This window comes from Micromys minutus, assembly GCF_963924665.1.
Source record: "Micromys minutus genome assembly, chromosome: 16".
NCBI classification, from domain to species: Eukaryota; Metazoa; Chordata; class Mammalia; order Rodentia; family Muridae; genus Micromys; species Micromys minutus.
The window spans coordinates 29,649,148-29,675,816 of NC_137985.1; the positions used below are offsets into that span (position 1 = coordinate 29,649,148).

Sequence of the window (26,669 nt, forward strand, 5' to 3'; positions counted from 1 at the left end):
GAGAATCAGAGGAAAAGGCCTGAAGCCATGCTAAAGAGTCTGAGCCAGGCAAGCAGTGGGGAGCCATGGTTGTTGCCCAGTGTGATAATGGATTCAGTGGTCTCCAGAATGGAGCTGTGCAGGATGCAGTACCTGGATCTAAGGCAGGAAGTGCTGGTTAATTCAGTTCTGGCTAACAGAAGTAGGTCCACCCCAATCTTGCACAGATACTTGCTAGAGGCAAAAGAAAGAGATGGTCCTGGAGCAACAGGCACTGAACAGTTTGAGAGGACCCTTCCATGTGACTTTGTCAGGGTGTCCACAACAATGCCCTTAAGCTGGTTGTGCCCAGCAGTGATTCTAGCCCATGCTGTGCTGTGCCACGGGCAGGATTCCTTTTGATGTTCCAGAAATTTTCAAGCCTCTATGTCCTGATCCCCTGAGGGGCTCAGCAATATAGGAGAGAGAAGACCTCATCCTAGACAAATGGAGAAAGCATGCCTGGTGGGGCCTGAGACCCTGAACACTCACCCACCAGCTCAGTTCCCTAAGCTGCTCTCTCTGGCTCTGGCTCCTTTGCTTACCAGAAGGTCGGGTATGAGAAAGGTAGTTCTACCCTCACAAGCCCCTTCCTCCATGGCACTCAGCATGCCCCCGAGACCATTAGCACCTCTCGGGGAATATTTAACTGAAAACAATTTCTAGTCGGGATCCGTTATAATTACTAATTAGATCTGATTATAATTATCTTTCACTGCCATCCCTTACCTGACACAAGGGGTAGTGCGACGCCTGGCAACAATTAGCAGCAAGTCTTTCCTGATACGCCAGCTGATTAGAAACACAATTGCAGGGTCGGGGGTTGGGGGCGGGAAGAACCTGGCTTATTAAAGGGAGGCCGCTGTTTACCAAGGAATGTTGTGAGCAAATTAGATTAAATTAATGAGAAGAAACTTGGAGAGAGGAGATGGGCTTTTTCCCCCCTTTTTGTCTCTCCTGATGACATCATTTGGGGGAAGAAGCTCAATTCCCTTCTGTAATGTACCTCAAGCCTTCAAGGTTTGATGGCCACTGTCACTCAACTAGCCCAGTCTAGACCAGTTCGATACAGTGGACCAATAAGCAAAGCTATTCTTCACTGTGTGACTTTGGACACATGGCTTACACTTTCTGTATTTGTGTGAGAGAGAAGACAGGGTAGGCTAGACCTCATAACCGATTGTCTGCATGGTCTCCGGGGGGGGGGGGCGAAGAACGTATTGTGTATATAAAATGGGCCTACAAGCTTTCTTGGGGCAGAGACCATAAGCATTTTGCTGTCTCTGGGTTCAGCTCCAAGACTGACAGAAATGGTAACTAAAGGAGGGTTTTCAGGAAGCCCCTCCTCCAGGCCATTAGGGGCTTCTCCCTCTCCAAGAGCAGCAGCTGCTAAAGAAAGGCTAACCACGGTGGACCATCCCCCAGCAGACACGCGCCCTGTGTGTGCCAGAGGGACTTCATCAGTAAATTAAATCAGGGACTTTTCAATTAGTGTTCACTGTGAAGAGACAAAGCTGGAAGCCTGCGTTGCATTGCAGGGAAAGTCAGCTCACCTCGCCAACCCAAGCATCTCTGTCCATAAAGACTTCTGTGGGGACTGGGAGCTATGCTGAAAAGCAGAGGAAAGATCTGGCCACTCTTGGGACAGTAGGACAGTACCACGTGGCCATTGAGTTGTCAGAGTGGTCGCTGTAGCCTGACAGGAGAGAGCCAGATTATTTGTTTCTTCCCCCAGATTTCCAGAAAGGACCCCCAAATTCCCGAAAGTGACCCTGTACACCGGTGGCTGGCACACAGAAAACCAACCCAATGTCATTCAGTGGAAAGAAGTCACACATGTATGTATGCTGAGAGAAAATTAGACTGTTAGCCTAGACTAACAGTGAAATATCCTTGCTGTCACATGTAAGAGAGGCCAAGGTCATCCCAAAATCCATTTTCCTTGCCAGTCTGGTGCCTATGCTAGAAGACACCACAAAATCACCCAGGGCTGCTAGGCAGAATCTGAACCACGCTGAATAATCTTTCCAACACATGGCTTTAGGGTATGTCTAAGCACCATGACCAAGGCAACTTATTAAAACAGAAACATTTCATTTGGGGCTCATTGTTTCAGAGAGTTGGAGTCTGTGACTGTCCTGGTGGAGCACATGGTGACAAACAGGCACGCATGGGGCCTGAGCAATGGCTGTGAGCGCACGTCATGAGGCAGAGAAAGCTGGCTGGAAATGGTGTGTACTTTTGAAACCTCCATGATGTATCTCCTCCTAGGCCATATATCATAAACCTTCCCAAACGGCTCCACCATCTAGGGACCAAGTATTCAGTTACATGAGTCTGTGGGGACCATCTTCATTCAAGCTGACTTGTGACTTGGTAGCAGAGGGCTCCAAAGACCATGTGCAATTCCTACTTATGAACTTTCCAGAACAGAAGCAATGGTCTGCAATGCATCTAAACCAGTGTTCCTCTCAAATGTGGACAAGGGAAAGGTTTTGCAGAGCAGGGTAGGGTTTGCCTCAGCCCTTCTCCCATCGGTTCTCTGAGTATGACATCCTTGCTCCACCCATTCTAACAGGTGATCTGCCTTAGTGATCCCCCAACCATGGTATTTTTTCACTAGAATCTAAACATAAGCATCTATGAGACCCACACTTCATGCTTGCTCTTTCAGTAACCAGGGTCTTGGGAAGAAACCAAAACAAAGATTCCAAACACACCAACCTCTACTGGGCCCTGGGAGCCAGTAATTTAAAGGCAGTTAACATGTAAAAGTCTCATGCTCAACTCTGGTCTTGGCTGCCTCTCAAGTACTTGGGAACAAACTTATAGAAACAGCAAGCTCATGATCATGGATCCCCCGGAAGGCAGACCTCCAGAGGCCTTGAGGACAACTCAATATAGGAGCAGAGCACCTCCCCTCCCCAAGTAGGAGTATGTCTACCTCAAGACCTGCCCATTTCTGCAGTGTCAAATCCCCAACTGCCTACACCAGCCTGGTAACCTCTTCTCTAGGTGTTTACACCTAGCTCAACTTCTTCCACCTGGGGCTCAAACCCCCTTCCTTGGAAGCTTCACAGGCACCCTTCTGGCTTCAGCCTGCCTCCCCAATCCTCCCTGGCCTCAAGAAGCATACCGATGCTGTTCCTTGTCATGGCACTAACCACACTTGTTCTGAGCATCTCTCCTCCAGCTAGACAGTGTCCTTTGTACTCAGAGACTATGACTCTTTGTCCCCTATATTTCCACAGCTCTGCATTGCCTATCCCCCCCCCCCGCTTAGACCTCCGTGAAGATCACTGAACAAATGAATGATCTCCAAGGTTACCCACAAACTAAGGAAACCTTAACCTAGGCAGCAACACACCCTATGTGCTCTGGAACCCAAAGCTGGCCCTGTTGAATGGAAAACTCGAGTAAATGTTGGGAAAGGAAGGATTTCCTTTACTTCATCGAGGAAGGATTTCCATTACTCCTTCCTACACTAGCTACACCTGCTTCACTCTCTCCTCCCTTCCTGCCTCACATGGACTTTTGAAGCCTCTGTTTTATCATGTTGCCCATCCAAAAGAGTTGCTATAAAACAGGTGAGAGCATGCACGAGCAATGCTTTATGAACTGGAAAGTTCTGGAAAGAAATTAGAGGCTGTTACCTTGGCACTGTATGGAGTTATGGCTTAGAGGCACTGACAGTGTCCATCTCAGCCCAACTCTCCTCAGGGACAGCATGTTGGTACCTAGAATTAGCCCTGGTAGGCGTAGTCACAGCAAAGTCACCAAAAATGCCACAGAGCAGGGCTTGTTGGTTCCATTTGGCTTGCTTTGGTTTGGTTTGGTTTGGCTCAGTTGGCTTGACTTAGCTTGATTCAGTTTGGTTTCATTCATTCGCAGTACAACTACCAATATCTCGGCTGCTTGGACCCTTTCTTGGACCTGGCCTTCCTAAGTGTACTTTAGGAACAGGCATTCCTGCCTGCCTCTTGTTAGAAATGAACTGAGCTACCCTGAGCTCTAACAAAACCAGGCTGGAGAACCCCCAAGCGTGAGCCACCGTGCTCCCTGATTAATGTCCTTTATTATAATCATCCTTCATTGGAAAGTAATCAAGAGCAGAGACAGCACAGTGGCTGACAACTGGAATTATGCCCAGCCCGGAGAGACTGGAGATCTGCACAGCCACATCCCAAGCAACCATCCAAGCCTGGGCCCCAAGGAGCATACATCATCTTGACTGCCAGGACCACCCTAGAAAACAAGATGATGATGCTTGGCTCCAGGAGGATTGCTCTCCAGCCAGGCTCTGGCTGCAGCTTAAGCAAAGCCTAGGTATCTCTCTACCACACTGTAAGCCTCTAGGGTCCTAACAGCCTTCCTCCGGGGATGCCAGGTACATGAACTAAGACCATGAATGTGAAAGCCATCAGAAGCCACTTGATGCACATCAGGGACTATAGGACATAGTGTGAGCTATGACAGTTTCTATGAGACTAATCTCTAGACACCCACGTGCTGATGAGAAAACCAAGGCCAGGTTTTTTTTCCCTACCCTAAAATTAGCAGCAAAAGTGCCTGTATTAAGCACCTACTGTGTGCCATCACCACCATCAGCACTAGGAATGCAACAGTGAGTAGAAAAAGATGATCTCACAGCTGCTCCTAATACAAAGAGACAGAAGGAAGCCATCTTATGCTATATTGAGGTCTATAAACCCAAACACAAAAAACAAGGAGGTGAGAGGGTGGCATGGGGGTTCATATAGATAATCAGATTAGACGTTTCTGAGTAACATGGCCAGAGAGACCTGTAGAAACTAAGGGTAAGCCAAGCCTTTGGAGAAAGAATTGTCCAGAAAGATACTCCATAATACATGGGCCCTGCAACACCGTCCAGTCCCAGCAAGGAGGCCTGTGTGACAAAGGTCACCTACTGGGCTCTGATGGGCCAGACGTTGTCTCTGAGCTCTCCTTGCGGTCCTGATATAACAGCAAAAGGGATCTAGTCCTGCACTGACACTCAGAACACAGGGTCACTTGATGCCGCTGTCCCTAATGCAAGTGGCCAGATGGGCCCTACAAGAACCCAGAGCTTCCCCAGAAGATGGCTCACCCATAATTGCAGTCTCGTGCTGTCTGGACATGCTAACCCACAGAAACACTGCTCACATATCTACACTCACAGAGGTCACTTGTTCTTCACACACCACAGTCATGTTCATTCAGAAGCAGTGGTCTGTGTGTGCACACACTCACTGGTACTAGACAACCATGGCACAGAGCAGTGGAGGGAGGGGCAGAGGGGGCTATGGAGAGAGAGAGAGAGGACTATGAATGACTACTCAGGGCTTCCTGAGAAAACAACACTAGAGTTTCAAAGATGAGCCCTCCCAGTGAGATCAGAGGCCCTGGAAGTGAGACTCAGAGAGCCTTCAATGTGGAGAGCCATTAAAAGGATGTACATCCATCACCTTCTAGAACTGGTCAGTTTAGCCTGTCTGGGCCTGGGCTCTTACTCGGAGGCCTTGACCTCTTCTTGGCCTCCTGGGCCTAATGGGGACCTGATGGATAATCTGGGAACCAAATGCTATCTAGGGAACCCATCTTTCTTCCCTCACCCCCAACAACTCAGCTTAGTGCTCACCTTTGCAGAACAACTCCATGTTCTCCCAGTACCCCAAATTCATACATACACATACACACTCATGCATACATATGCACACATATACATGTTCATACCTTAAGAGGCCCATGTCCCTGAAAAGGTCTTGTTCCCTTCTATTGGAGCAGAACTCAGTTCATAACAACATATCATTCTCAGGCACAAAATATACAGGGTCAAAAAACACCACTGGTCCACCAGGAAGGCCATTATTATGCAAATCTTTTAAAATCAAAATGAGTACCAAACCCTCCAATGCACAAGACATTCCAACATTTAAGCAGAGATGGAGTCCCTCAAGACTGGACTGAGCCCTAACAGAGCCTGAGGCAAAAGGAAAAACCTTGTGCCCTTAATTTTTTTTTTAACATACCTCCTAATAGGTAATTTTTGAGAACATTACAGTAGTCTTAAGAATATTAAGAAAGTTAAAGCCAATATATTAAAATTCACAACCTTATTGTAAACTTAAGTATTGTGTTTACAGCAAAAATTGAATGAACTAGTTCAGCTTCTCAGGTTAGTGTACTTGCAAAATTCGTGATACCAATCCTTCTTGCGCACCTCATTCTCACTGTAGAACCTTCTGTGTGGTTGGTTCACCCAATCAGATGGCCACCTTTAGCACCTATGGTGACTTCAGCCTCCTGCCTTCATTTAATTGTGCTTTTGTTGTTGTTGTTGTTGCTGCTGTGAATTTGGGAGAGGGGCTGTTTTAAAAGTTTGTATTTGGACATTTATCTGAATTCCAGAGGTTAGGTGTGGACCCTTGGATGTTGTGCCTGAGACAATTACCTCACTGGCTTCCCTGCTGCAAGCCCCAAGTAGAAGCAGCTATGTCAGGCCCCTGCCCACAGTCTGAACTAGAAAAGGATCCTGAGGGTGGGCCTGTCTTTGACTAGCAACTGATAGTCATTGTATTATTTGTGCGAATGGGGGCATTGAAAACTGAGCACAGGGGGCTGAGGAAACCATGTGGGTCTGTGATTCAGGCTCCACCTCTGATTTTCATTGTTCCTTCGTTAAGCAACCTTTGCCTCCACTGAGCTGCCTCTGGGTCATGGGAATGGAACAGACCAGGAAGCATGCACCAGGACAAATGCCTCTGCCTTGCTGGTCTGTCATGCTACCCACAAATCACAATATTAGGAAGTTCTGCTTTGTGTCTGACCTCATTCCTGCACCCACATTCCCTGGGTGTCAGCCATTACTAGAAGAACAGTGTCAGCATCATACATGGAGGTTCAGTTTTTTCTGTCACCTTTCCAGCATGGGTGATGGGAAAGGTCAGGGAGACTCCAAGCAGGCGGGGAAGAAGCCAGTCTCTCTTGCCAGCCCACCAGAGAACCACCAGAAAGATGATGGACAGGTACTGAGGCACAAACCACAAGCAGAGAAGCCCTATCGGGAGGCTGTTAATTGGAGTTTGAAACGGAGTCAAGGAAACTGAGGGATAAAGGATAGGCCTTTATCCAGCAGCCTCAGTCTCTACCCTCCATGGCTGCCCCTCCCTTTCTAGCCCCTCCACCCACCCCTGCCCCTTATTCCTCTACAAGCAGAAGCAACTTGCCAAGGCCATACAGAGGCTGACTGGAATCAGGCCAGTGACTCTAGAAAAGCTAATGAGCATCCTACAAGTGGACAAAAGCTAAGAAGGGTGCTGAGAAGCCACCAAATCCATCCCCCTGCCTCAGACTCCTGTTACCAAGTAGCATCCAAATCATACCAGACAAACCAAAACAAACATAAATGCTAAAGGGGGGAGGGAGAAATGGGGGAAGGGGAAAGGGGGAGGAAGAGGGGAGAGGGGGGAGGGGAGAGGGGGGAGGGGGAGAGGGGCTGGGCCTCTCTCCCTCCTGATGGGTTTCCAGCAGTACTTGCTGCTGTCTAACTTGAGTCATCCTGAGTCCATCTCCCTCCGGTATCAGTAAGGAGGAGACTGGACAGAGAGCAGCTTTTCTATATAAAGACGTCCATCTATGAGCTATTCCTGTGTTTTATGAGCTGTGAGGGACTGAAGCATGCACAGGATGGGGAGGGACTTTTGGCTCAATGGAAACAAGTAAGAAAATAAAAATCTCATGAGAAAATTTGTGCTGTGGGGACACCTGGGGGACAACAACTTGCTGTGTGGATTTAGATATGTCACTTAATGTCTCTGGGCCAGTTCCCTGATCTGTCCTAATCCAGATAGAAGTAGGTGGGACTGCATTAGTCCTGACGGCTTCCCTGCTGTCAGCCACTCTGTGGTACCAGGAGCCTCTCTGTGGGATGTGTGTTGGCAGGTGCCCTTTGATGGCCTCACCTTATGAGAGAACATCGTGGGAAAGCCAAAGACCAGCCCTGAAGTGAACAGAGAACCACAGCAGGATTCATCCAGAGCTCCAGGGTCTTGGGCTCACTCGCAGCCTGCCTAGCAGGAAGGGATGTGAGCAGCTCCCAGTGAGCCCCCACTGGAGCCCCCACATCTCAAGCAATTCTGTGCAAAGATCCACATTTACATGAGGGAGCATGTTCCTTCAGATGGCACTTTCTGTCCTGTCCACTCTGCAGGTGCAAACACTAAAGTTCCCGGAAGTGACAGTCCACCCACAGCCCAAGAAGCAGTGCTCTGAGCACTTGTGTTCCTCCTTGGCCCTCAGGTTCAGGACAATCCCAGGTGCCCATTCTCTCTTCTGTGAGATGAACATGGTATCCACAACTTTACTCTCTGAGGGGACACCTGTCTACCTGCCCAGGGGAGGTGGCCTGTGGATTTGGCAGCCTCTGTGCATCACCCCTGTTTTGTAGCATGTCACCACCTCGTCCCAACCGTGGGCTCAGGTAGAAAACAGAGGTTCTTCCTGTCTGACCTAAGGCCTACATTGGGCTTTGAGTGTTGGACCCCCAGGATCGCCATCTGGGTGGAGCCACTGAAGGCGGAACCATTTCGGGAAAGTGGAGCTAGGTGTTATCCACGCCCCACTGGGCATTTGCATATGCCACCTTCTAGAAGCTGCACACCAGTCCTTCCCAGCAAGTAGTCCATCTTGCAGCTTCTTGAAGCCCAGCCAGGTTCAGAGCGACCTAGCCAGGGCCACACAGCCAGGAACAGTGTGACATTGCAACCAAGGCCAAAGGCTCTCTTTCTACGCCTCTAAACAACAGCCTGAAAGCCCCAGGAGAGAACAGCCTGGCTAGTCTATTCACAGCTGCCTGTCTCATGGACAGACACATGGTGGATGCCTCCTGCACAGCCCCTACTCCCCACTCTCCTAAATGCATCTGAGGAATGCAAATTAGTAAGAGTCTGAAACAGGTTCAGAAAGGGAAGCTGCTTTACTTCTTCTGTTCTCTCTCTCTCTCTCTCTCTCTCTCTCTCTCTCTCTCTCTCTCTCTCTGTGTGTGTGTGTGTGTGTGTGTGTGTGTGTGTGTGTGTGTGTGTGTGTGTGTCCAGTTCCAACATGAAATTCAAATGTTACTTTCAATTGTGCACCAGGTTTGGGTTGCCCAAGCCTGTGGCCACAACACACTAATTTCTTTATAGGAACTGACAGTGCCATTAAGACACATCCAATCCCACAACCCAGGAGAGAACAGCCTTATTGGACCCCTTATTGGACCCCTCCTTGGAGCAGCTTACAAAGGTGTTCACAGGTCAGAGCAGGAAGGGAAAGCCCTTCCAGAAAGAAAACACCTCAGAGCTTGATTCCAAGGCCTGGAAGGCGTGGCTGCAGTCTGTAAGGAAGGGCCATGTGGTCCTCCCCTCACATTCAGTAGGCTCTGCTGCAGTGGAGCCTTAGAGACAGGTCATGGCAGTACCATGGGGTAGTGGGAAAGGGGTTAGAGAGATGCTTGGAGGCTGTGGGGAGCGGGCGGGTTAGAAAAAGCTTGAGAAGAGACGTATGAGCGGATGCTGTGTGTCACTCATGAATGGTGGCTGAGTCTGGGATTACCCAGAGCATCAACCCCTGTGCCCCTAGGCAGCAGAGCAGGAGCAACTCTGTGTTAGCTGGCACTGCATGACCCTCTTGCTTCAGTGTCCCCATTTTTCCTGCCCCTTACCCATGCTATACTAACTCCCCGGATGAGAACCAGCCTCTCTGCTAACTACCATCAAGTCCTCAGAATTTACCTTTTAAAGATAACTTATATTGTGGCTAGGAGTGTAGCTTGCTTTGTGAAGTACTGACCCACCATGTATGAGGCCCAGTACCATGTAAGCTGGGTGTGTCATGGTGGTGCGTGTCTGAACTCATAGCTCTCCAGAAGTAAAGGCGGGAAGTTCAAGGTCACCTCAACTGCATGGTGAGCTTGAACCCAGCCTGAGCTAAATGAGAAACATCAGCTCATCTCCCTAGAGTGCACTGGCATTGTGAAGGATAACAGCAGCTGCAGGACCGTCAGAATCCGCCTTCCCCCAAGGGCGTAAGTGTTCAGACTAAAGCCTTAGAACGCCAGGAAAGGTGGGTGCTGGTAGCATACAGAAGTGAGAAGGGCCTGGGACTTTAGAATCAGAGGAAGGAACTGCTCGCCCATGAAGTTGCTAACCAGGCAGGAGATATTCATCCTGTGGTCTTCACACTCCCCAGTTGTTTGTACCCCACTGGGACAAGTACCTATACCTAAAGCCAAGAGGGCGAGATTAAAATCCTCCTCCTACACTGTCTAGATGGTTCATCAGGTATAGGTGCTTGCCACCAAGACTAATGACCAGAGTTTGAGCACCAGGACTCATACTGTTGGAAAGAGCTGGCTCCCCCAAGTTGTCCTCTGATCTCAACACACACACACACACACACACACAAATAATAATTGTAATAGTAATAATTTCAAATTATTATTTATTCCTTTTAGCCTCATTATTAGAGGCTAAAATCCCAAGAGCCTGAGAGGTGACTAGAGACAGGCCCAGCCCAGGGCCAGCATACTGCAAAGTAGAATCTCAATAGAGACATGATGAAGACTGAGGGAACATTTTCCAGTGTAGGCCAGTCTACCCATCCACCGCTAGCACCCTATAGCCCATCGGCCCTCCGTGGCATTCCAGGTGGATCTGATACAGTCACTCATGGCCATTGTCACCAGGTGACTCCATGGCTCCTCCCACTGCACCTGTGCATCTGACTTGAATTTTCCTGCCCCTCAGCTTCCTGAGAGAGCAGCTCACCTGGCCAGAGGGTGCCCCAGCACCAGCTGACCTCATATGCAGACCAGCTGGCCATGCCCACAGCAGAGCACAGATGTGTCCTAGCCCTGCCGTTATTTCTCCACTTAACTCCCTCACCGTGGAAGTCACACGCTGGCTCTGCCTACCTATGAGGTCACTCAGGCCACAGAAGGTGAATGTTATGCACAATTCCCATTGGCTACACTTTTCCCTCGACCCCACCCCTGCTCCCCTGGGGTAGCCTAGCCTTATCAATGCTAAAAATACTAGTACGGATATGGGGATAGATTGGAAGCTTAACCTTAGCAAATAGAGCTCAGTGGTCATGGAGAAGGTTAGCAACCACTGCCCGGTTCCATGCTGGATTCTTCCTGTAGACAAAAAGTTTACTTCCACAGATGGTCCCTACAAGATACAAATACTAGACCTTGCTGCCCCAGCATGGGACTACTCTCTGGGCCACTGAGCATAAGCATCTCCTGAGGCCACTTAGCTACCTTCTTGTCCTTCATCTTTTCATCTTGTTCTGTTTCCTATGCTCATATTTAGAATCTGAGCCAGGAATAGTATGATCTGCAGCTATAATCTCAATGTTCAAGTTCAAGGTCAGCCTGGGCTACCTAGTGAATCCCTGAGAAGGGGGGAAGAAAAGAAGGAGAAAGGGGAAAGGGGAAGAGAGGAGGAGATGGATTTGGTCCCAGACCCTCCCAGCTAACCTTCCTTTGCCCTCTGTATTGAGGTCAAACTTGTGCTAACCCTGAAGCAGGCATAGTTTGGTGTCTTCAAAGATGTCCTGCAGCTTCAAAGAGCTTCTAGCCTTTTGAAGTCCCCCCCCCACTTCACAGCACCCTAAAAGACTGCAGAGCTGGTCAGTCCACCTGTAAAATGCACAGAATGAGGCTCAAACCCCATCAGCAGAGAAACACATACTCCTGCCGCAAACTGCGAGGAGAAATTTCAAAACCTCGCCAGGCCAAGCTGGAGAGGAGAATTAAAACAGCGCTTATAATGAATCATAAACCCATTTGTTACCCTTTCACAAACCCAGCGACTTGTGCTTTGAGGAAGAAAGGCTTGAGTCAGAGATAAGATGTTGACTCTTTCTTCCTGGGATGCTGGCAAGCACTGAATTTGGTAAATTTGCTTGAGGTTGAACAGTACCTTTAAGTGGTTTTTCTGGGATTCCCTACAATGAGTTTCTGTGGCACGAGGCCTAGAGAATGTACTTCTGTAGCTTCTTTCCATGGCATGCAGCCACTGGTTTTACGGCTGTCTTCCTTCACATCTGTCTTTTCCTTGGGTGAGCGACCTACACCCAGTTTGGACATTTTCCTCAGTGTTGGATTGTCCCCATATCCTCTTTACTCATGGTCACTTCACCTCCTCCTCCTTCTGTCCTCTAACAAGTACAGTTTTATAATGCAAAAGGCCATGTTCCTAGTTGCCCTTTTAAAAGGGCTATCGTTGGCATGTCCTGTGTTTACTGTTTAAGCCTTTTAATGAGGTGACCCTTTCTCCTGTGCCCTTGGATTTCTGCAAAGGCTTCTAGGGCTCCAGGCTGTGGGTGGGAAGTTTCCACCCCCACCCCTCCACCTGGCCTGATTTTCCTCCTTTCTGAACGCCACAGCACTACTTGGGAGGTGAATATGCTGGGTAAGAGCCTGTAGCAAAGCCAACCAGATCAGTTCTGGTTTCTATTTATGGGACCAATAGGGACTCTGGTCTCAGCCTGGCTTTTGAGGGCCCAGGATGGCTGCCTCAAGGCTTTAAAGCAACTGAAGCAAAGCTGCAGGATTGTGTGTGGAGATCCTTGAGCGCCACCATTAGGAGTAGACCAGATTTCTGGCTCCCAGTGACAGCAGCATGACTTGCCACAAGTAAGCTGGCCAGTCTCTGCCACAGTTTTGCCATATGTAAAATAAGATAGTTCATATACCATATGAGGTTACTATATTAAACTGATTCATAGCAGCCCCCCAACTAGTCAGGCTGGCAACATATGAGCAGAAGACCCTAAAACAAGGTCAGGGTACCCTAAAACAAGGTCAGAAGTAGACAGAAAGCAACAAACCCTGGGAGGGGATGCCCCAAGAGGTCCCCGTGGTCACAAAGGAGCTGAGCTGCAGGAAGGAGACAGACCCTACAACCCCAAGGGGGCTTAGAGGACTGTCGAACCCCTTCAGCAGTTCCTTGCCTTCCCTACCCAAACCCTTCCTCTCCTTTCCCCTCTCCATGCTGTGCTTTTGCCTGCACAGGACAGAAAATACCCCCTCAAGCCTTCCCACACTCACTGCCCATCCACCAGGAGCTGGCCACCTCCACATGAACAAGGACTTTGAGTCTGTCTGTGGTTCGCTGCTCAGCACCTCTTGGTCCCGCTCACTCTCCTCCAGCTTCACAAGCGTCCTCCGATTTGTTTGCCTGCTGAATTAATAAAACAGCTATCTACTCTCAAATAGCCCCTCCATGATGAGACAGCTCATATATTCTTTCGAGGTTTTATTGAAAATACACAGAAGGTTCCCTGTCTTAATCTGAAAGGGAAAACAGGGAACTGTTGATGCTTTGTTCCTGACAGTATCTGTCTTCCTTGACCCTGCTCCCTAGGCAACCCCACTGCCCCTGCTACCTCACTAGCACAGCTGTGTGGGTGCTCTAGGGTAAGTACCTACCATTCTGTCTTGAGAGTGGGGGATGGATCTAGAACGCAGAACAAGAAAGCAACAGAACAAGAGATTGAAGCAAGGCTTTTTCACACATATGCAGTTACTTATCGAGTATGCAATACCACTAAGAACTCCAATGTACTGGGTTCTCACCATGGTGGAAAACGTGGGGGTAAGGCATGCTTATAAACATTGCATCAGCTCATTAATGAGTATAACAACCCTGTGAATCAGCTACCATAATGTCTCTAATAGACATCCAGCACATGCACCCAGTGCATGATGAAGCCAGTAACCAAGTTAGACCCCCTACTTTATCTCAAGCCTCGCTTATTTCTCCCCAGTAGCAGAAGCTTCAAACTTAACCTCTGAAGTAACTTCAGACAACTGATGGTCCTGAGTCTCCATCTGTGTTAGAGGCAAAGAGGAAATGCAGCCTCTAGCAACCTTTCAAGCTCTTGGTCTCTCTCCACCCTCTCCTCTTCCTATTACACCATGTGTCTGTGCAACCATGCCACAGACTGTCTAATTGTCAGCTTACTGTCACTGTAACAGATATCAGAAACAATCAACTTGCTAAGAGAAAGGAGTTGGCTCTGTTCAGTTTTAGAAGGTTTTGTTCATGATCTGTTGGTCCTGTCACTTTGCCTGTGGCTGACACATCATGGTGGAGCAAAATAATCCCCTCAAGCCCAGGAAATGAAAGAGCAAGAGGAAAAGGCTGAGGTCCTACAACGCTTTCCTAGAATATAATCCAAAGACTTTCCATGGATTTCCACCATCTCCAGTAACAACTAATCCAGAGAACAAGCCTTGAATGCCCGGGCATTTGAAAATTCCAGATCCAAGTTTTCTAGACACTGTTGCTCCTTGTGCTTCCAAGACTAAAAAGTCAGGTAGCTAGCTTGTGGTCTTTGGGAAGGTTAAAAACAGCATGAGCATTGTAAAAGCCATGGGGTACTTTGGGTTCAGGAATGGCAAGACTAGCAAGAAGCTCACCAGTGCTGCCAATAGACAGTCTGATAGTGTGCTTGTGTGTGCACCCTAACAACACAACTCAGGAGAGTACCCCTCTACCACATATGCCTACAGTCTGTGTATTTCCTGCAGCTATTCAAGCTCCATGTTTTTCTCCTTCCCTTTTGTGATGGCTTGAATGAGAATACCCTCCATAGGCTTATGTATTTGAATGCTTGGTTCCCGGTTGGTAGAACTGTTTGGGAAGGATTAGGAGGTGTAGCCTTGTAGATCAGTTATGTCACTAGGCATGGGCTTTGAGGTTTCAAAAGTCTATGCCAGGCCCAATTTCTCTCTACCTCTTTGCTGTGGAACAGATTGATATAAGCTCTTGGCTGCTGCTCCTGAAAGCAGCTCAAGTCTGCCTGCTTGCTGCCATGTCTACCATGGTAGTCATAGGCTTGACCTCTCAAACTGTTAAGCAAGCCTCAAACTAAATGTTTTATTTTATAAGTTGCTTTAGTCATGGTGTCTCTTCGCAGCAATAGAACAATAATTAAGACACCCTTCAATTAGATTGCAGAATTAACTTTATGATTATGAATAATAACTAAAAATTTTCTAGATACTAACCATATCACATTCCATATCCTGAAATGTTCCTTTTATATCCTTTCTTAAATCTTCTTTATGTAGACCAAAATAGGGATAGAAAGGGTTAGAAGGAGGAAGGATCCATATATTACTTAAATCACATATATATGACTAGCTCACCTACAAGATTGCCAGATAAAAATACAGGATGCCCTATTAAATGTGAACTTAATCTGGAGATACTTATATACGAACACAACAAGTACTTTTTTAAGGTCTACATTTTTGGTCACCCTTTGATGAATCTTGGAAGCTGAGGCACAGTCCAGCTCTGCTACTTATGGTCTGTGTGTTGCTGGATAAGAAACCTAGCTCTTTGGTCTCTTTACCTCTAAGATGTACATGATAATTTCTGCATGTGCTTTATTCAGCCTTGTCAGGGATCCAGAAGCATGTTGCTGTTCTGTAAGCTATTGTTCATATGAAGACCATTTCTCTGTGATTTTATCAGATAAAAAGCTCTAAGTAATAGGAACAACACAAAGAAATGACGAGACCTCTACTCCAGAACTGCAGACTTGAAACAAGTCCACAAGTCATTATCACAAAGATGAGATGAGTGTTACACATGTAAGATGGAGGTAAGAGGCAACAAGAGGGAGGACTCTTCTGGTGTGGTCAGGATGGAGCAAGGCACCAGGCAACACACCTCTTCTAAGCATAGGCCAGTCATATTTTAAGAACGGGTGACAGCTATGTGTGCCCAAGGCTCTTCAGCAGCTCATAGATTGGTGGAGCCAACAGATGGTACATGCACATGGTGACACATGTACCTATGGAGATGGCACATGGTCTCCAAGTAGTAGAGAGGCTGGAGGAGGGACAAAACAGCAGGGGTTAAGATTGACAGTTTCTGTGATAATGGCCTAAGTCTTAAAGAAAGACCAAGAGTTAATAAGGCCAAGAATAGCCTCTGGGCTAGTTGAGGAAGATTATGGGATTCTGCCTAAGGTAGACTTGTGATAAGGATTCTCTCAGGAGAGGGAGCATCACAAAAGCAGGCTACAGTTGAGAGAGAGGAACTGTCCAGTTCAGCTAAGACCTCAGAGAGAAAGGTGAAGGCCTTGTTGCATGGCACCAACCATGAGTACATGAGCAATTCTTGTAATCATCAGTTTGGAGCAGTGTAGAGGACACGGGGCTAAAATGAAGGTCTTAGAGAAGGACAAAACATTAGAACTCAAGCTAGGAACAGTGACTTCCCAAACCAGGGGGAGTAGAAAAGGAGAGACAAACTAGAGCAATGTTCCAGAGATTCAAGCAGGCTGTCTAGCCATGCAACATGAAGAAGAGTGGAATTCAAAAGGCAACTCAGGGCAATGGCTGTCTTAGTAACTGAACACCAGGGCCACTCTGCTGAGTAGAAAATGGAGAAGAATGAACTGATCTTGCAGCAGAGATGAGAAGTTTGAATCAGACATGCTGAGCTATAAAGGTCAAGGACAAGTAGATTAAGATGATGACTCTGGTACTAGAGATGTGCCTCACTGGTAGAGTGCTTGGCTAGCATGCATGAAGGCTTCTCCAACGTTGCGTGGAACCCAGCATGATGGCACACCCTGGAATTCCAACACTCAGAGCAAAAGATCAGAAGTTGAGGGTCATCCTTGGTTACACAGTGAGTTCAGTGCCAACCTGGGACACCTGAGACCCTGTTGGGCATGGGAGCTCTGAAGTCAGGTTCCAGCCTGAGATTTATCAGCATAAAGATGGTAGCTGAGTACACTTTTGAATGCACGATGTGGAAAATGAGGAATGCCTATCATGAGCAAACCTAGGAAGGAAGGCAGAAAGAAAGAAAGAGCAAAGGAGGATGGGAAGATGACCAGATGTCTGGGCAGGGAGGGGAGAAAGGGTTCGCTATTCAAGCATGAAGACTTACATTCAGATGCCAAACATTCATGTAAAAAGCCAGGTATGGAGAAATGTCTATAACCCCAGATCTGGTCAAGAGGGGGTACCAGAGACGGGCAGATCCCAGACTCTATTCTAAGCAGCAAGCTCTAGGTTCAGTGAGAAACCCTGTCTTAAAATATAAGGGAGATGACTGGAAAGGTGGTTCAGTAGTTAAGAGCATGTCGCTCTTGCAAAAAAACAAAAAAAAAAAAAACAAAAAAAACTGGGTTCAGCCATGACTTGATGATTAATTATGCCATTAATGCCCTCCAGACCTCCACATGTACCATACACCTGTGGCACACATAAATGCATGCAGGGAAATATTCACACACATCACACACACACACACACACACACACACACACACACACACACACGAGAGAGAGAGAGAGAGAGAGAGAGAGAGAGAGAGAGAGAGAGAGAGAGATAAGACCAAGAATTCCCAAGGTCAACCAATGAAACTCTCATTGTAAGTAGGCTGTCCGGAACTCTATCGGACTCTGCCTTCCAAAATGTATGCCTAATGTTTATCAACATTAGAATTTTTAATTTATTTACTTTCTAATCCTCCCACCAGGACCAGTTGCTTGTATTGCTGGTGTTTATTACTGGACTTGGCACTAGTAGGTTTTCCATACAAATGTTCTAGGTGGACATTTGATAGCACTAGAAACCTACCCTGAAAGCCAGGTCATGTCACTTTGATAGCCTATCATACAATTCTGCATGTTGGCCAATAGGTGGTGCATGTAAGTGAGGAATTCAACAGCTGGCTTACACGTGGCTCAGAGACTGAGAAGGGAAAAAAATCACAAAAGTGGATCTGACCTGCAGAAATCTGCATCCATTGCTTTAGCAGATGTCACTGAAGCACCAGCCACAAACCTGCCCCGACCTTTGCTTTCTGGACCTCTCTGAAATTCAGGTTGGGAGGAAAAGCAACAAGATGGGGCAGAGACAGGGATGGGGTGGGGAAGGGAGCTTCCTGGGAATTACAGGGTCTAGACGAGGGCAGAGGAACCAGAGGCCGATGAGCAGGGCTGCAGAGCTGCAGGAGCGGCTCAGACTCTAGGAATATTGGGATATACTAAGCCTCAGTCTGGGTTCTGATGACATCACCTCCAGCTGTGTGATTCTTCCTATGTAGTTCACCTCTTGAACTCAAGCCTCTTTACCTGTGAAAGGCAGGGCTTAGTAGATTGTGTTTCGAAGGACATTGACAATGAAACAAGAAACAGTTGACACAGAGCCTTTCACATAATCACAAAGCAAACTTGGCATAATAACCTGGTGACTCTTTACAAAGCCCTTGCCTCGTTCTTTATGGCATAAACCTAATCTTCTTAATAACCCGGCAGGATAAGTATTTTTATTACCCCGCTTCCCAGATAAGAGGGCTCAATTTATCAGGTTGTTTAACTTGTCTGTAATAAAATTAAAAAAAAAAAAAAAAAAAAGCTCGTAAAGTGAGAGTCTATGCCAAGTTCAGCCCAGCAAATATACATGCCACACTATGTCCCGTATTCCATGTACTGTACGAGGTGCAGAGAACCCAGGACCAGCAAAGTTATCTTGTAGGAGAGATGCAACTAGCACAGATGTTTTCCATGGACAAGCTAGATATCAAGATGGCAAGGGGCCTAGAATACTTCAGAATAGAGACAGAGGACGTGGGAAAGATTGGTTGAAAAGACCAATGATGTCTTAACTAGTCTTAAGCAACTCAGGAGGAGAAGGGGCAGGAGAACTCTTATACCCCAAACTAAAGAGATGGCACCTTCTCTAAAACAAGGTCACCCAACTTTAATGCAGGCAGCGAGCAGCCTCCTGTTCTCTAACCTAAGCTAAGGAAGGATGGAGCCAATTCTTCTCAGAGGGACTGAGAACCCAGAGCTATCCTCAGTGCCCAGTCCTCGCTCTCACACTCATCAGTCAGCCATTTCTTCTAGCAGAGCCCTAGAGCAGTGGCCATCAAACATGGATATGCGTGCATGTCCCTCGTCTTTAGCAAGCTCACCAGTGAAGACATAGCCTCTGGATGCAGCCGGGCATAAGCCTTGAGTTCCTGGGATCTCACTGTCAGCCCAAAGAGAGGAGTTGTCTGGCATTACCACAGAATCCACAGTTCACATCACCAAACAGGCATAGGAAAAACAGAGGGAGCAAGGGCACCGAGATGGGGAGAGGCCAGAAGGGATAATTAGCTAACCGTTATATAGGGCTGTCGCTGAGGGAAGAAGACAAGGAAGATTCTGAACATCTTTTGATGGTTGACCCAAGAAACCTCAGCTACCCTTCTCCAGCTCAACACTGGGACTCATGGTACAGCCCCAGTCTGCTCCCCAGTTGTTCCTCAGAGCTGACAGAACAGGAGCTGGGCTGACCCCTGAAAGTATAGACTGTCAGCAAATCTATCCTCCCTCAGCCAAGTATCTCTGAGCTTAGCCTGCAGCCTCTCTCCAGCCTGTGAATCAGGCAAATCAGGTTGCTGCCTCTTCTCTACTAAAAGGATTCATGCCCCAAGGAGACAGGCTAAGAACCACTTTGAACATTAAGGCTTCTCAGTTCCACCGTCCTTCTCTTTAGGAATTTTAGACCAGAAGTTCCTCCACAGCTGTCCAACCAGTACTTTGCCCACCACTCCCCCTAAATGTACCCTGAATGAGTGTACACACACACACACACACACACACACACACACACACACACACATACACACACACACACAAGGGATAGGGAGGTCAGCAGGGAGGGAGGGAGAGAGAGAGAAAAAGAGAGAGAGAGAGAGAGAGAGAGAGAGAGAGAGAGAGAGAGAGAGAGAGAGAGAGAACTATAAAATAATCAGCCTCTTAAACTAATGTCTGTGCTTCCTCCCAAGAGGGTCTTTCACTACCTATTCAACAAATGCATATTGATGTTGTTATATCCCTGTGAGTTGGGTACCGACCTAGGCACAGCAATGCCACCAGGACATGGTTTTTCCTGTTCTTTGATGTTCAGTCATGAAGAAGATAAAATGAGAACTGTAATGGAAAGGTTGTTACACAGGGTGGCCAGGGCAAGCCCCTCTGGGGAGCACTGCTGGAATGGCACCCTATGGACCCTTAGGCAGAGGGGCTGATGGACTAGGGCCTGGGAAAGAAGGAAGATGGGTGGACTGGTATCTCTGGGGTACCAGGGATTATGGGTGAAAGTGTCCGTGAGCAACTCAGAGTACAAGCCGTGTTTCAAGTACAGTGGGGAACCCTAGAGGATTTGGGGTAGAACAGGGATACAAGCCGTTCAAGTTTTGCTTTTATAGGATGGAGAATTCACTGCTGATGAGTTAAAGGTCAGCCCTGTCCCCCATAGCCTAACTTCTGTGAGTTCCCCCATGCTGGCTGAAGGCAAGAAGATGCCCTGGCTAGCTTCCCACCCTTCCTGCTACCACACAGAGCCTTCTGTGTGGATGCTTCTGACTCACAAGGCAGTTTTGCCCAGATGGCTGTCTGTGGAGCCAGCCATCTGGGTTGACATGGTATCTGAGAAATTCCTGAAAACCCAACCAGGAGCCCACTTGGGTGACCGGTGAAATAAAACACCCTCAGTGTTACCCCAAGACAGTGTTCCTAGGCTGCTTGGGGGAGAAGGGAGGGTGACCAAGCTGGTAAGTCAAAACCAATGTGTTAAATGAGCTTGGCTCTGTACAGTTGTCAGGCGCCAAGGCAGCAAGTTGACAGCAGCCCAGAATGGGGGAACAGTCCCCCAACCCTAGCTCTAGGCAGCCTTCTATTCAGATGGTGCAAGGGAAGAAACCCTGGCCACAAGCTCCAGCTCCAAGTTCAAGGTCATCTCAGGGGCAACTACAAGGTTCCATGGTGCTTCTAGATGCAGAATCCTGTTAAATGGGATAAGGGGTAGAGGTCAGAGGGGAGACTGGCTTAACTTATCAACAAATAGAAGCTTTACTTCCCTGGATGTGCCTTCCAAGTCCATTCCTTTCCTTCTTTGCTTGCTCGCTAATAACCTTGGGCCAGCCTCTTTCTCTCTGGCCTCCGTGTTCCTGTGTCCATGTACATTGGAGTGTGTGATATCTCCCCATTCTATCCCTCCAAAGTGGTATCCTTGTTCTTCGCAGAAGAGCTCAGAGAGGGTTTTCAGGGGCTCTCACCCACAGATGGTGAGAGATAGATATATGCTTTATACTGCCCAGTGTAGGGCAGGTGCCAGAGAAAGGATCCAGCAGAGGGAGAAACCAACCCTAGGTATTTACCAAACCCTGGGTGACAGGAAGGTAAACTACAAAGAGCCACCACCCCTATGATGGGGACCTGAAAGGGAGGGTCTGCTCCTCTCTGTTCAAGAAGCCATCTGGTCCATTCCCTCAGGCTGGCTCTGTCTGCAGCAGGCTCAAAACAAGATACTGCCTGCCCACCCAGGGTTCCATTCAGGTCTTCCCCAGGCCTCAGTCCCCCAACAGTTAATGCAAATTTAGTTTCTGACTGACAACAGGAGCAATACCAAAACAGTAAACTATTTTTATCTCCAGATTAATCACAAAAAGGCTAAAGCTTCCACCTTCCTTGTGATTAAAAATTAGGAGACCAAACTCTATAGTAGTTCAGGATAATAACCAATCCTGTGAGGGAATGTATGAATAATGCATCTCCAGGCCTGGGCTTCTCTGAGACTTCCTCCCCTCCCCACATGGCCCTGCAATGGGCCCCCATCTGAATGGAGAGGTAATGAGTACCCCCCCACACGCACACACACACATCTTCCATCTGAGCTACAGCTGCCAAGAACGAGTGTTGATTTCTATTCAGCGGATGGCCCCCAAACATCCTCCCTCCTCAAGCACCCCACTCCACCCACCGCACCCCCACCCACCCCCATCTGGTGTGCAGCGAGGCGAAGGCCAATCAATAATGCATGGCTACATGAATAACCAGCATGATAACCACTTATTTAGGAAGATGTAATCAGGACCCATTCTGAGGGTAGATGTGTGTATGTGTGTGTGCGTGCGTGCATGCGCATGTGTGTGTGTGTGTGTGTGTGTGTGTGTGTGTGTGTGTGTGCCTAAGAACTCCCACAAACACAGTGCCTCTCCACTCCCGATTCCCCTCATCCCCAGTTCTGTTAAGGCGATCTCAACACAACACTGGTAAAGCAAGAAGGAGGGTAAGTATAGGACTTCCAGGTGAGTCTAGGAAGAACACACACACACACACACACACACACACACATGCACCTGCACCTTGATCAGAATATAGAACAGCTCTATTCAGCAAAGACAAAAACCCAGAGAAAATTTGGTACTCAAATGTGGTTACTGTTCCACATCCTGGCAGAAGCTTTAAAAGACCCGATGCCCAAGATCCAGCTCCAGGCTCTGGGGTCTCATAGATCAAAGATCACGCCAGCGATAAGATTGAAGAAACTTTCTCAGGAGGTTGCCAGCCAACCCCTGTCTTGTTTCAGTGCATGCCAATGCTAGAGGGAGTGCTCACGCTCTCTACCTGAAGACACTGACAAGGAGATGGGGAACCTTCCTTACTGTCATCCTCTGACCCAGGACACCCTCTGCTATCCACATCTCTTGACTCATTGCTGCAAGGCAGAGGATGCCAAAAGGGCCAAGTGGGCCTTCTGCTCTAGGACCAGTTATTCTGTTCCCAAACCAACTCACTGCTGGAGGGGGCCAGCTCACCACAACAGTAGGAAGCTTAAATCCATTTCATCAGTAACTAGCCACACCCCCATTGATGGAAACTCCTAATTAACCCCACTTTGCTCTCCGGCCACGCCTACACCAAGGAGGCCACAGGCACTAATAAGAGGGTACAGAGGGCACAAACAGTTATCTTCAGTGTCCAGCCCATACCCGCCTGTATCCTCCAGCCTGGCAGCTCCAGGACCTCCTGGAGAGGCCTGGCTTCAGAGCTATGGGCATGGAAGGTTAGATAAGGCCAACTTCCTCCCTGGGCCAGGATCTTTTTTGGTATCCAGAGCTGGTTCTGGTAAATGAGTGATCCCATCTCCAGAGTCCTACAAGGCTGAGATCCCTGAAGAAATGGTTCTGCAGAGAGGTAACAACTGAACCAGGCTTCTGCCAGGACCAGATAGACAGAAAGTGGGTTCACCAACCTGAAGGCTTGCTGCTTTGGGTGTTTTAGCCTAGCCAAACATGGGCTCCTCCTGTCTGTTAGTGAGTCCAAAGGACTAGGTGAGGGGCTGACAGAGAGAGAGAAGGCAAGCAGGGTCTGAGCTGTAGCTAGAAGACACCAAAGCCACAAGCAGGGGTGTTTGTCGAGGGTCAAGCTGGAAGGATATGAAGACCATTGCTCTAGGAGATCTTTGCTGATCATCCACCCACCCATCTGCCCTTCATTTCTTAGAACATGCAAAGTTCCCACCTCTGCTGTGTCGGGGCAGTCCCTGAGTCTCTTCTGCCTCTGGGGATAACTGAATAGATCCTCAGGTAGGAGAGATAGAGGCTCCTCAAGGGGCAGTCTCTTCAGATGGTCTTCACGGAGCGCTGCTTTCTCTATGGTTTGTTCATAGAACAGTAAAGGCCTGGGGAATTTCAATATGTCCAGAAGCAGCAGCAGCAGCAGCAGCAGGAGCACAAGCTGTGTGTCCTTAGTCAATTCTTGATGTCTCCAAGCTTTCTCAATGCATAATAACTGGTTCCTATTATACCTGCCCGTCCTGCGGTGTGAACTCCATGGGACTCAAAGGTGGTTCATTGGAGCCAGAGGATGTCTGTAGAGATGCTTCAAGGCATAGAGTTCTGTGTTGGCCCTGCAATGGGGACTCGTTTCACAGAAAGAATACAATCCTATGTCCTTGGACATGGATATCTGATGGAGACACCAACCACCAACCACACTGTTACGTGTAAGAGGAAAATAATGTCATGTTAGGGAGGTTCTATCGGAGTGAGGTACAGCGGCCACTGTGAAGGGCAAAGATCATAAAAGGCCAGGAGTGCAAACTCTAAAGATCCAAAGACCTGTCCTGTCACCTGTCACTGGTGATAAAGGGGACCAGCCTGCTCAAGGGTCAAAGGCTGGGCTTCTAGCCTTAGTTCTGCCAGACATTTCCAGTGTGACCTTGAGCAAGTCTCTTGGTGAGCCTCTGTTTTCAGGTCTTCTTAATTGGGATAAAAATACTGTTTCCCCTGCAAAACTGTTGTGAGAGATGAGATGAAACTTGGCAAAAAGAAAAGAAAGAGAAAGCTTGGGGCTGGATTGATGGTCCGGTTATTAAGAGCAAGTGCTGTTCTTCCAGGGATCAGAGTGTGGCTCCCAGTACAAACATCAGGTGGCTCACAAGTGCCTGTGACTCCAGCTCCAGGGGAATCTGGTGCCTCTGGCCTCAGATCACTGGCATTTACGAGCAGGCACATGCGTACGCACAAGTAAAAATACAATCTTTAAAAAAATAGAAAAAATAAATCTTTTTTTCCGACTGAAAATAAAGACCCTACCAGTTCCTGGTACTTCACTTGCAAAGCACTGCTCCCAGGCCTGTGAAACAGACTAGAAATACCTGCCAGTCACCACGTGTGTTTATTCCTGATATGACGAGATGAAGAACAAACAGCATGTCCTTTTTTTTTTTTATCATTCCTATCACCCTAATACAGAGGGTGGTACTCTTTATCAAAGTAAAGCAGTTATTGTCCATTATTCCCTGCCATGCCAAACAGAAGCCTGCCCCAACTTAACCTCTCTCCTCCTCTCCCCACAGTGCCACCAGATGACCCCATCATCCTAGGGGGACCTGTGATCAGCCTTCGGGCAGGGGATCCCCTCAACCTCACCTGCCATGCAGACAATGCCAAGCCTGCGGCTTCCATCATCTGGCTACGTAAAGGAGAGGTCATCAATGGAGCCACCTACTCCAAGGTGAACCTGAGGGAGAGATTGGGGATGGGGGTGAGGTAGACGGACAGTGGAACAAAAGATAAAGGGAGGCAAGGGTAGTGATCTCAAATGCATGAGGACAAGCTCTGCCTCTTCTTGTGGAAGTGATTCTGTTGTTGCCTCTTGCTTGCTTGCTTGCTTGCTTGCTTGCTTGCTTGCTTGCTTGCTTGCTTGCTTGCTTGCTTGCACTAGCCTCCCTTCCCCACCTCCCTATCCTGTCCCCTAACTAGGCTAACCCTAGAACAAGGTATGGTCAAAAGAGAAGTCTTGAGGCAGAAGCAGCCACGCCAGGACTGATACACCACAATTAATGTGATCCTCTGAATAGCTGTGCCCAGATCCCCCTCCCCACCCCCCAAAAATATTCTTAATTGAACCCTAAGTCTCAAGAGAGTAAAGGCCTTTGGAAGGTGGTTATGTCATGAGGGTGGTGTGTTAGTGATTGAAATCAGTGCCTTTATAAAAGAGGCCCAAGAGAGACCCCCTGTTCTTTTCACCATATAGAGACACTGTAAGAGGACAGCCACTAACAGCTATCTGACACTTGCCATATACACTGGGTCAGTCTGCCCTGGTCTTAGGCTTCCAAGCCTCCAGAACCATGAAAAAATGAACTTTTTTTAGTTCTTCTGCCCTCCAACTTCAGTGTTGTGTTAAAACAGCCCAGGTGGATTAAGATTTGTCTCAGAAAACACAGTAACTTAATGTTTCTCCCAAGTGTTGCTGCAGACCTCATTCATACTAACAAATTATGCATTGTTCTTCTGAAGTTCAAGGCTAATAGGTCATCCTGTGTTTTGATTTGCTAAATCTGGCCTGCTTCCCGCTGCTGCCAGCTGAGATGCCTGCACAGCAAGCAGGAAGGGCTAAATCTAAGTAAGCTTTGTACCTTGAAGTGCTTGACTACAGGGCTGCTCTTCTTGAGCTCACACAGTAGCACCCGAACTGGCCTCTGCTGTACCCCGTTGCTTTGTTCTTTGTTTTTCCATGGTTTGACAGCTTGAGGCCTCATGGATCCTGGGGTGTGAAAGCGGCCCAGGTTAACTAGTCCCCCAAAAGAGTTAACTACTTACTATTTACTCTTTGGCCCATCTGGATTTCACAGCCTATGCTCACCTTTTTTTCTCTGTCCTGTAGTCCAGAGCAGGATCCTCGGGACCAGCAATCAGAAATGTCACATCTCTCTACCGCCCATACTTAGCCCACTGAAGTTTTTCAAGCTATCCAACCCTAAACCTGTGCAGCCCCTCCCTCATCCATCTCTTTCCCCACAAGCCGCAGCAAAGGTTCATCACACAATCTCCACTCCACTCGCAGTGGCCTGGTGTGGCATGGCTGACCATGTCCCCTCCTCTTGTGAGTTGTGAATAGCAAACCAACTCTGCCATGGCTGTGGCTTCTTCATGTGTTGGCCGCACTATGCATGATTACAACCAGAAATAACCTGTGTCACATGCCTCGCCAGAAGACTTGCATGTGGTCCCAGGTGGAGTTTACATCCTGTAGAGACTTCCAGATGAAAGAGACCTTGGAGGTCCACTGGCCCCAGCTCTTTTTATCTAGAGGCAGAAAACTGGGACTTTGAAGGGTAGTGCCTGTACTGCTCAGTTGATTTCTAGCAACACCAGGACTAGAGCCAAGATCTGTCACCTAGGTTTTCTTCTTTTTGGGGCCTCTCCCAGGACAGACTCAGATCCCTATGGTACCCACCCCCAAGAAAACCACCACCAGATGCTATATCAGGGTGCCAGGCAAAG

At 48.0% G+C, this 26,669-nt stretch overlaps 1 protein-coding gene across 3 annotated transcripts in view; it reads left to right on the forward strand.

Moving 5' to 3' along the window:
* KIRREL3 (kirre like nephrin family adhesion molecule 3) overlaps positions 1–26,669 on the forward strand; it is a gene marked incomplete at both ends in the record, with an annotated part of 535,014 nt that overhangs the window by 467,201 nt on the left and 41,144 nt on the right. For all 3 annotated transcript variants that reach the window (XM_080929684.1, XM_080929686.1, XM_080929685.1), the window contains one exon: positions 24,737–24,894. In XM_080929684.1, coding sequence (XP_080785810.1) covers positions 24,737–24,894 — 158 coding nt within the window. The remainder of the gene's footprint in view (positions 1–24,736; positions 24,895–26,669) is intronic.